The following is a 15815-nucleotide window of genomic DNA, read 5'->3' as shown; positions in this document are numbered from 1 at the left end:
TCGCTTTTAGAATGCGGTGTTCATAGCCAGGTGTGGTGGCTCACACCTGTAATCCCAGCACTTTGGGAGGCCAAGATGGGAGGAATGCTTGAGCCCAGGAGTTCAAGACAAGCTTGGGCAACATAGTGAGACCTCATCTGTACAAAAAATTTTTTAAATTAACTGGACATGGAGGCCCACGCCTCTAGTCCTAGCTACTCGGGAGTCTGAGGCAGGAGGACTGCTTGAGCCCAGGAGGTCAAGGCTGCAGTGAGCCATGATTGCACCACTGCACTACAGCCTGGGTGACAGTGTGAGATTCTGTCTCAAAAAAAAAGGAAGGAATGTGGTGGTCTTCATATTTTTTCATTTTGTTATCATTACTTATTTAGGATTTAGAAACTCATTTTACATTTTTATGTGTGTATTTCTCCATTTCTTTTTTTTCTCTGATCCCATGACAGATTCTTATTCTCCTACATTTCTTATTCCACATGTAGAGCCACAAATAAACTCCTAAAAATCACATGAAGTTTTTTTCCCATAGATTGCTAGTCTCATTTCATCTTCACGTTATTCCTGGGAGTAACAAACAATAAACAGCAGCCACTGACAAAACTAAAACTAAAACTCAGGAACTCTTAGTTTCTAACCTAGTGTACTTTTATCTATGTTATAATAAATGTTTATTAATTTGTAGTGTTACAAACAGTAAACATTTACAATAAACAGTAACAAATAATACCCACTGACAAACTGAAACTCAGCAACTGTTAGTTCCTAACCCCGTGTGCTTTTGTCTAGGTTATAATAAATGTTTATTGCTTTGTATTATTTAATAAATAAACTTTTTCTAAAATTAGAAATAAAAAATGAAGCAAAAGTATAGCTGAATATAAAATGTCTTTGATTATTGTCATTATATCAGAAGTAAACACATTGTAAAAAATTTGAAGAGTATAGAAAAGAAAAAAAGGAATTGTTCATAATCCATAGCTCAAAGGACCAGGTCACTGTTAAAATCTGAGAATAATTATTTCTATTCTTTCTTCTGTGTGTACGTGTTTGTGTTGCTGTGATCGTAATGTTTATATAATTTTGTTAAATTACATTAGCAGATAAATGATTTGTTAGGATATTTTTATAATAATAATAATAATTTGAATTGTCTAGCCCTGACTTTCCCTTCTGACTCTTTCTAGTTGCTAGGCCTATCATATAGCCTAAAACAATGTGTATTTCTTAGTGAGGGCAGTCATATCACTTGTGACCTTTTTTATTTTATTTTTTGTATTACAGTACTGTCCATGCTTCCAACACTGAGAGAGGCCTTAATGCAGCAACTGAATTCCGAGAGTCTCACAGCTCTTCTAAAAAACAGGTAAATGCAAGTTATAGCATTTTCTGTTTATGCACTGCACTTAAAGTTTATAGAATGAACTGATACCCTTTTCAAATATATTTGTTATTTTTCTGTCTTATTAAAGCTTATATAGGCTCAGTAAGAAAAATATTAACTATATCATTAATCCGTATTTAATTTTGTCTGTGCTCTACTTTTTTGCACAAAGCATTCAAGGCAATGATATTTGTATGTATTGTTTTTCATATAAATAGACCTTATAGCACTTCGAAATTGTTCATGAATTTGATTATTGGAGTGCTTGTGAAATGTGTTCCTGAACCAGATGCTGTGAAGCTAACAAAGTTATGTTAAATATCGTGCTTCTGAAAGAGCTTACAGTGTAATAAAGCATGTGAACATACATTTTAATGATTTTTTTTTTTTTTTTTTTTTTGAGACGGAGTCTCGCTCTGTCGCCCAGGCTGGAGTGCAGTGGCCTGATCTCAGCTCACTGCCAGCTCTGCCTCCCGGGTTTACGCCATTCTCCTGCCTCAGCCTCCCGAGTAGCTGGGACTACAGGCGCCTGCCACCTCGCCCGGCTAGTTTTTTGTATATTTTTTAGTAGAGACGGGGTTTCATCGTGTTAGCCACGATGGTCTCGATCTCCTGACCTCATGATCCGCCCGTCTTGGCCTCCCAAAGTGCTGGGATTACAGGCTTGAGCCACCGCACCCGGCCGTGAACATACATTTTAAATAAGGTATACAGGACTTATATTTTAAATTACTAGCAAAATGAAATACAAACATAACGTGAACATAAATACTAATAATTGACATTGCCATGGCAGTTTGCTGTTTCCAAAAGCACTTTCGCATGTGTAACCTTGTATACTGCATGTTGCATGTGTTGGGTTATTGTAATTCAGTATGATACTGTATTAGTTTGAGAAGACTTCCAGCAGGAAATGTGTTCTTATTTTAATGACAATGATGGAAGGGTGGGCAGGGAAATGGTTTCACTAAATAAATGTTAATCATTATAGCCTTCCTAAAGTAATCACTTGCCTTTAATCACCCTCTAAATAACCAGGGGAATAGTAGTTCTATTTCTAAACTGTCCCACTGTGCTAGCCCTGGTGCTAGGTACCTTTTGTATATGCTCCCACTTAATTTACACAATAGCCCTGTGAGGCAGTTACTATTATTCATTTTGCAATAGGAATTGAGTGCTCAGACAGGCTACATAACAAGTGGGGAATTTTCTTTAAAACACTTACTATATTCAGAGAATACTTTCCAAAATAACAATGGATTTGTGTACTTGAAATTTCTTGTATCCTATTAAAACAGAATGCTAGTGATGAGGGGTTTTCCATTTTAAATTTCTTCATTCTTAGAGGTAGACAGACCTTCCTTCCTTCTTACAGATACAAGGTTTAGCTTATAAATTAGTTCATACAGTTTTATGAAGAAACATATAAGCAGATTGCTCTTGATCAAATAAATGATTATGTTTGTATGTACATAGGTAGGAATTGAAAAGAAGTAGATTTTAATTTCCTTACATTTTGTCATGATGAGAAGGCAAGGCAAATTAAATAAGTGAATAGCATTTTTATAAAAGCAACATAATACAGATAAAATGATCATGATGGCATTCTTCCTTCATGGTGAATCTGTTTCCTGCAAGGCCCTATGTTCCATGTGTTTTAAAAGGGGATTTAATATTAAGATAAAGTCTCTTTAAGACCTTTTCATCCAAAGGAGGAAGTAGACTAAATAAATTATCATAATTCCAGACATACTTAGTGCAATGACAAAAAGTAAAGGGAAAATATAGGAGTATCAAAAAAACCAAGGGATTAATTTTGATGGATAATCCTGGACAGCTTTAAAGAAAAGATGTAATTCTCTTTTTCTTTATCAGTACACAGCAGGAGAATTTCTTAAATTCTGGAGAATTTAAGATGGGCCACAGTTGTCCTCATTCACAGTTTCCTCTTTAAATATCTCAATGTTACTTTTTCTTGGCTTTCTTTTGATTTGAAATTACTATTTGTAATTTGGTGGGGGGAGAAGGGTAATATCCATTTGAAAAATATTTGCATAAATAAGGGGTTGATCCCTTACAAAGTGTGATTAAATAAGGCCTCCAATCTTTTGACTGCTTTTATATTAGTTTTATATGAGACTCTGGTCTCATATAAACCTGTTGAGCAAGTTTTTTTTTTTTCTTTAAACTATTTTTCATAATAACTAATCAGAAAGTAGATGATTTGATAGTCTTATTCTGCCAACTTCACAATAGCAAATGAACAGTTATCACTGTTTTTGATATTTAGCACGCTTGTTAAAGACTGATAATTGGCAATGAAGTTTCAATGCAAAAAAAAAAAAATCGTAAACATCCTCTATCATAAGAGAAGTAGAACACTTTGAAAGGATTCGTGTAATTCTCTCTCTCTTTTTTTTTTTATTTCTACATGAAGGCCTAAAGTTTAAGAATTATTATGAATATTTTAGTGACATTAAAGAGTCTGGTTGTATTTAACTTGCAGTTGATTTCCATCAGACAAATCATTTGAAAGGAATATTTGCGTTGAAAGCACTTTTCTCTGTTCTTCTGCATAGATTTGGAATCTTTTATGTAGATTTTGGAGTTTTTTTTAAAAAGTTAGTGTCAGTATTTAAAAATCTACTTTTAAGGTCTAATAATGTTGAGTGTAAACATGAAGAAATGTCCTGGGTAACTATAACTGTCTTCTCCCACCAAAATCATCCCAAATAAAATACAGTTTTTTGTTCGTTTGGTTTTGGGTTTTTTTTTAGACAGAGTCTTACTCTGTTGCCCAAGCTGAAGTACGGTGGCACAATCATGGCTCACTACTAAGCACTTTCTATATTGAAATTTTCGGAATCACTGTTTTCTTATCTTTTTTCATTTAGAATTTTATAAGAAGTACTTAGAAATTTTCTGAGGGAACATTCAAAAGAGATACGAGTTACTTATGATACATTAAATACCTCACCTTTGAATTGTGGTTGATTCCCAGTTTAATCAGAATACATATGACATTCTGCCATGAGTCTTGAACACTAGATTAGATTAAGGTTGAAGCAGTGTCTTGCATGAGTTACTCAACACATTTTCTTAACCTGTGCCATCTAGGAAAGAGGTAACTGAAACAGTCTGCTCATTGGCAAAGAAAGACAAGAAGCTAGTAGTATCCTTACAATTGTAATAGTAACTCAATTTCTTCTTGGAATGCAAATTTAGGTCTGAAAATAATAAGAATATGGACTTGTATTTTTTATATCTATGGTTTTTTTATTTCATGTTTTCTAGTAATTTATTTTTATTGTATTTAGCAAAAGCACTGGTCTGTGACAGATTGTAAAGGAAAAGGAAAAAAAAGCACTGATCATTCCACTAGTGGTTTGAAAAGCTCTAAACTACCTCCACATATGGTGTACTATCCTTTGGTTAGAAGAGGAAAATGGCTACCATTTTTATACAATAGTCCCATCCACTTTATCCAAGGTTTGACTTTCCAAGGTTTCAGTTAGCCATGGTCAACCATGGTCTAAAAATATTAAATAGAAAATTCCAGAAATAAATAATTTCTAAGCTTTCAGTTGTGTGCCATTGTGAATAACATGATGAAATCTCCCTTTGTCCAGCAGATCCATGCTGTAGATGCTATCTACCTATTAGTCACTTAGTATCCATCTTGGCCATCAGATTGGATGTTGAGGTATCACAGTGCTTGTGTTTAAGGAATCCTTGTTTTAGTTAATAATGGCCCCAGAGTGCCAGAGTAATTATGCTGGCATATTACGGTTGTGCTATTTTATTGTGAGTTATTGTTGTTAATTTTTTACTGTGCCTAGTTTATAAATTAAACTTTATCATAGGTACATATGTATAGGATAAAACATAGTATATGTAGGGGGTTGGTACTATCTTCAGTTTCAGGCATCTACTGAGGGTCTTGGAACGTATCCCCCAAGTTGATAAGAAGGGACTACTGTAGTACTGTGGAATGATCTCCACAAGATATATTGCTATATTTTTTAAAAGGTAAAGAAAAATGTGTATAATGTGTTTCACTTATCTAAGGGGGCAGATATAAATGTATATATACGTATTTGCTTATATAAAACAAAACAATGGAAAGTTTACGCATTTTTTAAACAGTCACCTATGAAGAAGGGAGAAAATTAAGGGGGATAGGAACAGACTTTTTTGAATACACCATATTATATAAATTTGATTTGGGAATCATATTAATATTATAAAATTACAGTGTTTAAAAAATAATGTCCAAAACTATATAGTACCATAAATCAAATTAACCTATATATGATTCTAGTTGGTGGTATAATTACAAAGACAGAAACTGTGCTAAATTACTTTGAAACAGAAATTTGACTGTATATCCTTAGTAGGCCATATAGTCTTCACACACAAAGAATTGGAAAAACAGAAACCTTAAACTCTTTTACACTGAGACGGTTGTGAATGAGTGAGGGATGAAGCAAATTAGTGATTATGTTGGTTTCACCTGTTTTTAATGTGGACCAAAAGAAATACAAATGCAAAATCAATGAGATTAAGCTAAAAACCTTTTGACTAATTTTCTAAATTTTGACTAATTTAGAAATATCAGTATGAATTCATGATGTATATTACCTTTTTGATTATATGCACATATAAATAAATAAATAAACACTTATTTATTAGCTTAGTTCACTGGAAAAATCTTAGAAATAATGACCTACCCAGTAGCAATGAACATTCTTAACCAAAAGTTTTGGTCTCTACCATTTCCTGCTATGAGAAAACAGGACCCAGTGAAATTGGTGATTTCAAGTCTGCAGCAAGAATTGAACGAGATGAACCCAGAACAAGTTTTCATGTCAGAAACTGTGGATTCTGTAAAAGACTAATAAAAAATCATATAAATCAAAAGGATTCAGGAGCCAATGTGAATAGTCTTCCAGAAGTGAAAGATGGGCAATTTGAACATCGATAGAGATAATAACTGCAGTGGATTGATACACATGAAAGATATGTGTAAATTCATGTGTTTATGATCGTACAACAAAAGAACACTTCATATTTACCTTTGAAGGATTATAGGACCTACTTCATTATTTCTAAAACAGCAAATTAGAGAAAGAAAGAAACATTCCCTCTGCTTTTCCTATGTGATTTTGTAATATATCTATACATAACACTCAAGGAGAAAAAGATTGTAAGAACATATACCAGTGAAAGTGGTTGTTATTGATTACTGGAATTACATTTTTTTTTTTTTTTACTGTATTTCGTGGGTTTGCTTTTCTGCAGTTAATGCTGTGTTGCTTTTAATTTTTTGAAATAAATATAGATCTATAAAATTCAGAGTTTTCTATTAGACTATCTAGATTATTATTTTCGTTTTTTTTTTTTTTATTTTGTCCTTTAGGCCTTCAAACAAGCTAGAAATATGGGAGGATCTGAAGATAATAAGTAAGCCTGCATATTCTGTGTTACAGCACATCCTTAAAATATAAAGGGAAATGTTTGCATTCCATTAGGATGATTCTCCTTTACCTGCCTTTTAGAATTGTTATTAGTGTTAAATAATATAGTACAGGTAAAGCAAGTAGATCAATGTCTGGACATAGAAAGCATTCAGTAACTGTTAGTAGTAGTGCTATTGTTATGATGATGATGATGATGATGGTAGGTAAAATTGTCCTAGACTACATATGCCTTTATTAGGTACTGATATCTCTAATGTACTTTAAAGGAAGTTTTTATTCCAATCCAGATCATAGATTTACTTTGATATTTATTGTAAACTTTTGTTAGTGATAAAAAATTGAAACAAAAAGCTAAACCAGGGCCCATATATCTGCTTGTCTTAGAACTGTTATTCCTGTTTTTCCTTCCATTCAGCTAATCCTTGTCAACAGAATGATGCTTAAGCCTTGCCTATTTGAAAACAAATTAAACCTCTCTAGTTCCCTATATTTCCTTTCAACTTTTATACTTTTTTTTTTTTTTTTTTTTTTTTTTTTTGAGACGGAGTCTTGCTCTATAGCCAGACTGAAGTGCAGTGGTACAATCTTGGCTCATTGCAACCTCTGCCTCCCAAGTTCAGGCAATTCTCCTGCCTCAGCCCCCTGAGTAGCTGGGACTACAGGTGTGCGCCACCATGCCCCGCTAATTTTTGCATTTTTAGTAGAGACGGGGTTTTACCGTGTTGGCCAGGATGGTCTCGATCTCTTGACCTGTGATCCACCTGCCTCAGCCTCCCAAAGTGCTGGGATTACAGGCATGAGCCACTGTTCCCGGCCTATTCTTTCTTACAATCCTTATGACCAAGATTTCTACATTCCCTTTCTTCTCTTCTTCACTCCCACTCATGCTTTGATGTACTACAGCCTGGCTTCCACAACCTGTGTCTCCACCCAAGCAGGTCTCTCAAGCGTCAGTAACAACTTCTGTGTTGCCAAATCTACTGGATATTTTCCTCCTGCTAGGACTCTTGGCAGCAGTCAACACCTTCACTCTCTCCTCTTTTTTGAACACCTTGTCCTAGGCTACTGGGAAGCCTGTCTTACCAAGATTCCCCAGCCTTTCTGTACCTTCCTGTAGTCCTTAAACCCTTAAACAGGCTCATCCTCCTCAAGCTGCCATTGAAGGCTAGAGTTCTTCCACACTCAGCCCTCTTCTGTTACTTGAAAATGGCTCCACTGACAACTAAGAGTTCTGAAGCTGCAATTCTTTGTGCTTCCCAGACTTTTCCTTGTTTTCCTTTCTAAGCTAATAATATATACCTCTTTCACCTAATATATTTTATTGGTCATTAAGGGATCATACCTAATTTTTATTAAACAACTTGTAAGGAGAGACTGAAATATTTTGAATTGATATATTTTATACTAGAAACAACTGTAAATATATTTTTAAAAGTCATCTTATGAAAAAATAACCATAGGGATGGTTCATGATTTTACACATTTGTATTAATCACAGTACCAAATGGTTTTCTTTTCTCTATGAAGGTTTCACAAGAAGTATCGTGGCTGTATACAGTACTTGTATGCTGGTTGTTCTTTTGCGGGTCCAGTTAAACATAATTGGTGGATATATTTACCTGGATAATGCAGCAGTTGGCAAAAATGGCACCGTAAGTTTAATAGACTTAAACAGACATTGTCCTTTCCCTCAAGCGGTTCAAAGTTTAGCTTATTTATCCTGATAACAATTTCTGTGAAATAAATATTTTTATATTTCATGTGATTATGAACTGTTAATATTATGAATAATTTTTATACTTTGAAACTAGAATTTTGGTATGTTAAAAAAAGTTATTTTTTCTATCACTTCAGATCTTGAAAATCTCACCTAAAGTTATACTGAAAACATTACTTACCAGTTTAAAACTTGGATAATTTAACTGTATTTTTGTTTTGTACAGGCAATTCTTGCTCCCCCAGATGTCCAACAGCAATATTTATCAAGTATTCAACACCTTCTTGGAGATGGTAAGATTCTTATTTGTGACTTTTATACTAATTTTAATTCATTTATTTGTATTATTGAGGAATTTTTAAACTAAGCAAGGCTTTTAGGTTTGTTTTTTCTTTAATAGGCCTGACAGAATTGATCACTGTCATTAAACAAGCTGTGCAGAAGATTTTAGGAAGGTAAGGCATTTTTCTTTGACTTTTCTGACTTCCTGATTCTGATGAATGAAAGAAAATTAGAATTGTTCTAGTGAAGCCAGTGACTTGACAAATGATAATTTGTGAAACTCTTTGTAATCTAATCAGATACCATCCTGGGATATTGCATTATGGGATCCATTTTCTTTGTCAGAATCAACCTTTTATACATAGGGGAAAGTTTTAATATTTCATTGTTAATTGACTGATTTCATACAAATCAGAAATATCTGGGTCATGAGATAAAAGACCTACTTTAAAATCTGCCTCTGAGGCTTTTTCCTCCCACTTATACTAGTAATATCTATAATTACAGTAGGAATTCTCTTATGAAATCCAGAGAAATACTTTTCTTGGCTCTGTAGTAATGGCCCTTAACTGGTGGCTGATTTCTTAATCCATTCTATTCCAGTCAGCAGGTACAGATGTGAGCAGAAGAAACAAGATTTTAGATAGTAGCCTGTTAAGAAAAGAGTGTATGTAGGATGTGTTGTATAGTTTCGATTTATCCCAATTCCCTTTTCTCTGTTTCTAGTGTTTCTCTTAAACATTCTTTGTCCCTTTTGGACTTGGAGCAAAAACTGAAAGAAATCAGAAATCTCGTTGAGCAGCATAAGTCTTCTTCTTGGATTAATAAAGATGGATCCAAATCTTTATTATGCCATTATATGATGCCAGATGAAGAAACTCCATTAGCAGTGCAGGTGCTTAAGTCATAACCATTTAACCAAACCAGTTACTCTATACTTCTAAAATTTTACTCTCTCTTGAAATTTTGATTTCTGAGTCTCTTGAAAGGTAAGTGATTGAAAGGTGTATATTTCAATAATTGAAGTAAAACCCCGTAGAAAACAAATAGCCATTATGAGCGATTTCTAGTTAGAAGCACTTAACAATTTTAGCTATTCAGTACATTTTTATTATCAGGTATGTGACAGTACATACTGTGATGTATGCTGGGGATGTAAAATGAGTAAGGCATGTTTATTACACTTGGGGAACTGAAGATACAAATTCAATTAGTGGGCTACAGCGTGTTTTTGTATCAGATCAACTAGCAGAACATAGAGCTGAAGGTCAGGGCAAGATTATAAAGAGCTTTGTATGCCAAGATAAGGAGTCTGAACTCCAATTTATAGACAAAGAAAGGTAGATTTTAACCAGTCCAGTAACACAATCACCTTTGCTTTTAAAAAAGTTAATGATGAAAGTACAAAATGGACTGAGGAGGTTATAGTCATCCACTTGAGAATCAACAAGGTCTAATCCAAAAATTATGAACCATAGTGTTGCTAAACACTGGTGTGTCCTGGATAGTTGTTATATGAGTTATTCATTGATTAAGAATACTAAAAATGCCAGATTGCAGGTTATATGGCTCATTTCCTAAATTAGTAGTTTTTCATTTGTCTACTGGTTTGCACCCATTCTTTCTAATTGGGAGAACAGCTCTTACTTGACAACTGGAAAAGCCTTAGAACAGAGAGGCCCCCATGCCATACCTCAGCGTAGAGGACCTGTTAGAACAGAATGCCTTGTTTACATTGCCTGCAGGATTTCCCATTGCCTGCAGGATTTCCCATTCCCAGAGACCCCAAAGATGAACCTGTTTAGGTGCTGAGAGATCCTATATTCATGAGTAGGCCAAAAAAAAAATGTTGCATCCCATTTAAGGAAACCCTGTAACTTGAAAGATAGAGACTAAACTGATCAAACAGAACAGATGGAACAGAATTAATGAAACAAGAGACAGCTTACAAAATAGAATCTCAAGGAGATGCAATAAGAGTATTAAAACATCTTTTTAGGACTCTAAAGTAATTTACAGTTTTCAAAATTCAAAACAAGACCAAAAAGAAAACAATTCAAAAGAACAGATGAAGAGAGAAATGATGGACCAGATCTTACTGAACTGAATTAAAACCTGAAATTTAAGATTGAAAGGACACATAGAGTCTCAGACTAGATTGATGTAAAAAGACACACACACATATCCTGATAAAATCTCTTACTGATGAAAGAAAAAAACATAGGAGGTTGATGGGGAGGATCACTTGAGTCCAGGAGTTCAGGACCAGCCCGGGCAACACTGTGAGATCCTGTCTCTAAAATTAAAATTTAAAATCAGCCAGATGGGCATAGTGGTGCACAGCTATAGTCCCAGCTACTCAGGAGGCTGAGGAGGGAGGAATTTCTAAGCTCAGGAGTTCGAGTCTGTGGTGTGCTTTGGTTGCACCATTGTACTCCAGACTGGGCAACACTAGTCTGTCTCTTAAAAAAAAAGAAGAAAATGCTTTGGGAGGCCAAGGAAAGAGGATGGGCTTGAGGCCAGGAGTTCGAGACCAGCCTGGGAAACATAACAAGACCCTACCGCTACAAAAAATAAATGAAAAATTAGCATGGTGGCCCGTGCCTGTAGCCTAACTGCTACTTAGGAAGCTGAGGCAGGAGGATCACTGGAGCCCAGGAGTTCAAGGTTACCTAAGCTATGATCATGCTACTGGACTCCAACCTGGATGACAGTGAGACCCTGTCTCAAAAAAATAATAATAATGAAATTTAATATTAAAAAGAACAAACCCAGACCTCTACAAACTCAAAACCTATTTCTTCTTTGTCTAACTATACTAGAAATCTATCCAAGAAGGGCCAGATAAACAAAGATCTTACTAAGTGTAATTTTACTTTTACTCATGTCTTAAATTCTACTTATTTGCGCACATGAACCATTACAGGTTTTTTTCGGGGGGAAGGGAGATCTAACTTTTTTTATTGTTGATAGAACATAGACTTTTAGATTTCCTGAACTCTTTATTTTATAAATGTGCTTAGTTTCATCATAACCCCATGCTAATGTTTGAAAACCTAAAGTGTGACATTTTAATTCTATAGGCCTGTGGACTTTCTCCTCGAGACATTACCACTATTAAACTTCTCAATGAAACTAGAGACATGTTGGAAAGGTATGTATACTTCATGTAACAGGAAAAATATGCGTGTAAGTTGAATGTACTTGAGACCATTTTTTAGTTTTTCTTGAACAATATAGTCAGTATAATATGATATTAAAATTAAATTTTTGACTCTGTTCCCCAGCCTTTAGATAGGATTTCCTACTCAAACTGGAGGGAAGCAGGGATTTCTTAGGGTAACTCAGCTACTAACTCTACTATCTGAATTTATCGAGTTCCAGTCTTTTGTTTTTCTACAATGGGAATGTCTACTTTTTTCTTATTCAGATTTCCACCACATCATTTCATGAAGCTCTGGAGAAGGTCATCGGTGATCTTTTGCCATATCATTGTATAAATGAATGAATTACAATGCATCTGTAATGTTCATCTTACTTGACCTTTCTCTGATACTTGACACTGCCTTTCTTGAAATTCTTTGCTCACATGACTTTCATGACAGTATAATCTGTATTTTTCTCCTACGTCTCAGATCATTTCTTAGATTTTTCTATCTCTGTCTTTCCTTTAAATATCAGTGTTTCCAACCTGGTGCAGTGACTCATGCCTGTAATCCCAGCACTTTGGGTGGCCGAGGTGGGTAGATTGCTTGGGCCTGGGAGTTCAAGACCAGCCTGGGTAAGATGGCAGAAACCCCATCGTAGATCAAAGAAAAAAAATTAGCCAGGCATGGTGGTGCACACCTGTGGTCCCAGTTAACTCGGGAGGCTGAGGTAGAAGGATCACCTGAGCTCTGGCAGGTTGAGGCTATGGTGAGCCATGATTGTGCCAGAGAGTTCCAAGCCTGGGCAACAGAGTAAGATCCTGTCTCAAACAAAACAAAAAAAGCCATCAGTGTTTCCCAGGTATTTGTTCTTACTTCATTGGCAACTGCCTCCCAGGCAATGATTTATACTCCCATTACTTAACTATGCTAGCAGTTAAAGGCAAATGTATTGCCCTAGTCCTCCACCCTCAGGAGCTTGTTTGGATTGAAATTTCTACATTTCATAGATACAAATAATTTGTTCATTCAGTTAATTCATTTATTTCATTGAATTATTCATTAACTATGTATTGGCTGTCTGTGGTATATTAGGTACTATTCTAAATGCTAGGTCTTCATCCCTATTGGAATTTGTATGTTAGTGGGAGAGAAAAATAATAAACTAATAAATTTGATATAATGTCAAGTATGTATAACTTTGTTGCTGAAACACAAAGCAGGTTAAGGGGTTAGAGAGTGACCAGGGATGCTGTTTGTATTAGGTTTGTCAGAAAAGGCCTCTTTGAGGAGATGCCATTTGAGCAGAGACCTGAATATACTGTGGAAGTTAACCTTATAACCCAGAAGAATACAGTTCAAGGCAGAAGAACAGTTGCAGTGATCCTAATGCTTGGCCTGTTCAAGGAATAGCAAGGAGGCCATTGTTGGCTGGAGCACAGTGAATGAGAAAAGCAATAGGGAAGTGAGATTGGAGACATAGATGGAAACTCCAGAGTATGTTGAACCTTGTAATCCATGATAAGAAATTTGTTTTTTGTTCTTAATGTATGGGAAGCCATTGGAGAATTTTAAGCAGCACAATGACATCATCTGTGTTTACAAAAGACCTCATTTCTCTATGGTAAGTTGACTACAAAGAGATAAGAATAGAAGGAGGGAACAAGTTTCAAGAGTTGAAGGATTCTAATCAAGAAACTGTTGTAGTTTGGACTGGATGGTAGCAGTGGTGGCAATAACAAGAGGCTAAATAATAGATTTATTTTTAAGATTGAACCACTAGTACTTGTGGAATTATTTGGTGTGGGTTATGAAAGAGGAGGCAAGGATGACTCCTAGGTGTTGGGGCTGAGCATTTGAGGAAATAGGAGTTGCCATTTACATTTTGGCAGTGTTAACCATATCCAAGTGGTTATATGCCTGTTGGCAATTGAATATGCAAGTCTGGAATTCAAGAGATAGTTTACAAATACAACATTGGGAGTTGCTGAGACCAGCTTGGTCGGGGAGACCCTAACCCAGTGGCGCTAGAGGAATTAAAGACACACACACAGAAATATAGAGGTGCCTGAAGTGGGAAATCAGGGATCTCACAGCCTTCAGAGCTGAGAGCCCTGAACAGAGATTTACCCACATATTTATTAAGAGCACACCAGTCATTAGCATTGTTTCTATGGATATTAAATTAACTAAAAGTATCCCTTATGGGAAATGAAGGGATCGGCCAAATTAAAGGAATAGGTTGGGCTAGTTAACTGCAGCAGGAACACGCCCTTAAGGCATAGATCGGTCATGCTGTTGTTTTGTGGCTTAAGAATGCCTTTAAGCGGTTTTCCGCCCGGGGCGTGCCAGGTGTTCCTTGCCGTCATTCCCATAAACCCACAACCTTCCAGCGCAGGTGTTAGGGCCGTTATGAACATGTTACAGTGCTGCAGAGATTTTGTTTATGGCCAGTCTTGGGGCCAGTTTATGGCCAGATTTCGGGGGGAGGGCTTGCTCCCAGCAGGGAGTAATCACTTTGCATATGGTATTTAAAGTAATGGGGCTAGGAACAGATAGAGACTAGAAGACAACTGAGTCATAGAGCACTCCAACATTTAGAGTTTGGGATGGGGGAAGAGCCAGCAAAGGAGACTGAGCAGGAGCTGCCAGCGAAAGAAAAGAAACACCAAAATAATGAGGTATTTTGGAAGACAATTGAAGAAATGTTTCAAGGAGACTGTGATTAATTGGGTCTAATGCTCCTGAAAGGCCAAAGGAGATAAAGACAGAGAAATAACATTAGATGGAGTTGTTGAGTGATCTTGTTGAGAAGTTTCAGAGGAGCAGTGGTGGAGATAAGCTAATTCAAAAGAATGAGAGTTTAGCAGAGACCAAGCACAGACAACTGTTTCAACATTTTACTTTTTGAGAGATTCCGAGAAATAAGACAGCATTTAAGGGGAATATGGGAGCCAGGAGATTTTGACTTTTATATACACCTTTCTACTAAGCTCCATGAGATGACTAATTTTTGTCTGTTTAGTTCACCAATGTATGTTCAGCTCTTAGAACAGTGCCTTGCATGTAGTAGATGCTCAATAAGTATTTACTGAATTGATAGGAGAGGGAGAAATTGATGTAGGAAAGCAGGATAATTTTAAGAACAAAGAACTTCGAATAGGAGAAAGGAATGAGATTCAATACACAGTAAAATAGTTTAGGAGTCAGGTAGGGATGGCTGAGGATAGGTCAGATGCATGTAAGTGGGTAGATAGGTGGGACAAGTGTGTAGAAGTTCTCTTTACTTCTATTTTTATGTGTGTGAAATGGGAAGCAAGCTTACCTATTTCTCATTTCTTTCATTGGCCTAAATGAATTCAATTCAATAAGAAGAATAAAATTAACATTTTGAGTGCTTATGCAGTGCAATGCCCAGACCCGCGATGACCCAAAAGCAGCCACCAGAGTCCAAGGACAAAGCCAAGCGGCAGGGATCGCTTTATTTCGAGTTCGAACTCGGATCTCTCCGGCCAGGCGTCAGATCCTAGGGAGAGACCCTGAGCTCAGTGCTCAGCCGTCTTTTATAGTCAGACACAAACAAGTTACAGCAAGTTACAGAGTCACTGGGGATTTTTACAGTTGTAGGTTTACAATTGGCTGACATTTAAAGTTAAACATTAGTCCGTTGTTCATTGGTTCCCGCCCTTTGACCAAACTACAAACGGCCGTTTGCCCTGCTAGGGACTTTCCAGATAACCTTGTTGTTCTAGCATTAAAGGGAGTTTCCTGACTTTTCTGACCTCTGATATTCAGTATTTTTCTACTCCTCA

General features: G+C 36.0%; 1 protein-coding gene across 2 annotated transcripts in view; it reads left to right on the top strand.

The window, feature by feature from the left end:
• The window catches only part of PEX3 (peroxisomal biogenesis factor 3), a 42061-nt gene that overhangs the window by 10952 nt on the left and 15294 nt on the right, over positions 1 to 15815 (top strand). Inside the window, exons 3-10 of one of the 2 annotated variants that reach the window (XM_017847616.1) lie at positions 1279 to 1360; positions 6798 to 6841; positions 8386 to 8510; positions 8802 to 8868; positions 8976 to 9030; positions 9584 to 9752; positions 11941 to 12011; positions 12288 to 12567. In XM_017847616.1, coding sequence (XP_017703105.1) covers positions 1279 to 1360; positions 6798 to 6841; positions 8386 to 8510; positions 8802 to 8868; positions 8976 to 9030; positions 9584 to 9752; positions 11941 to 12011; positions 12288 to 12357 — 683 coding nt within the window. In that variant the 3' untranslated portion in view covers positions 12358 to 12567. Of the gene's footprint in view, positions 1 to 1278; positions 1361 to 6797; positions 6842 to 8385; positions 8511 to 8801; positions 8869 to 8975; positions 9031 to 9583; positions 9753 to 11940; positions 12012 to 12287; positions 12568 to 15815 lie in introns of those variants that run through there. The other variant, XM_017847615.1, reaches the window with a different exon arrangement.

The sequence above is a fragment of the Rhinopithecus bieti genome, unplaced genomic scaffold (assembly GCF_001698545.2).
Source record: "Rhinopithecus bieti isolate Rb0 unplaced genomic scaffold, ASM169854v2 scaffold_29254, whole genome shotgun sequence".
Taxonomy (NCBI): Eukaryota; Metazoa; Chordata; class Mammalia; order Primates; family Cercopithecidae; genus Rhinopithecus; species Rhinopithecus bieti.
The sequence above is the reverse complement of the archived record's forward strand: the minus strand, read 5'-3'. Positions and strand labels throughout refer to the sequence as shown.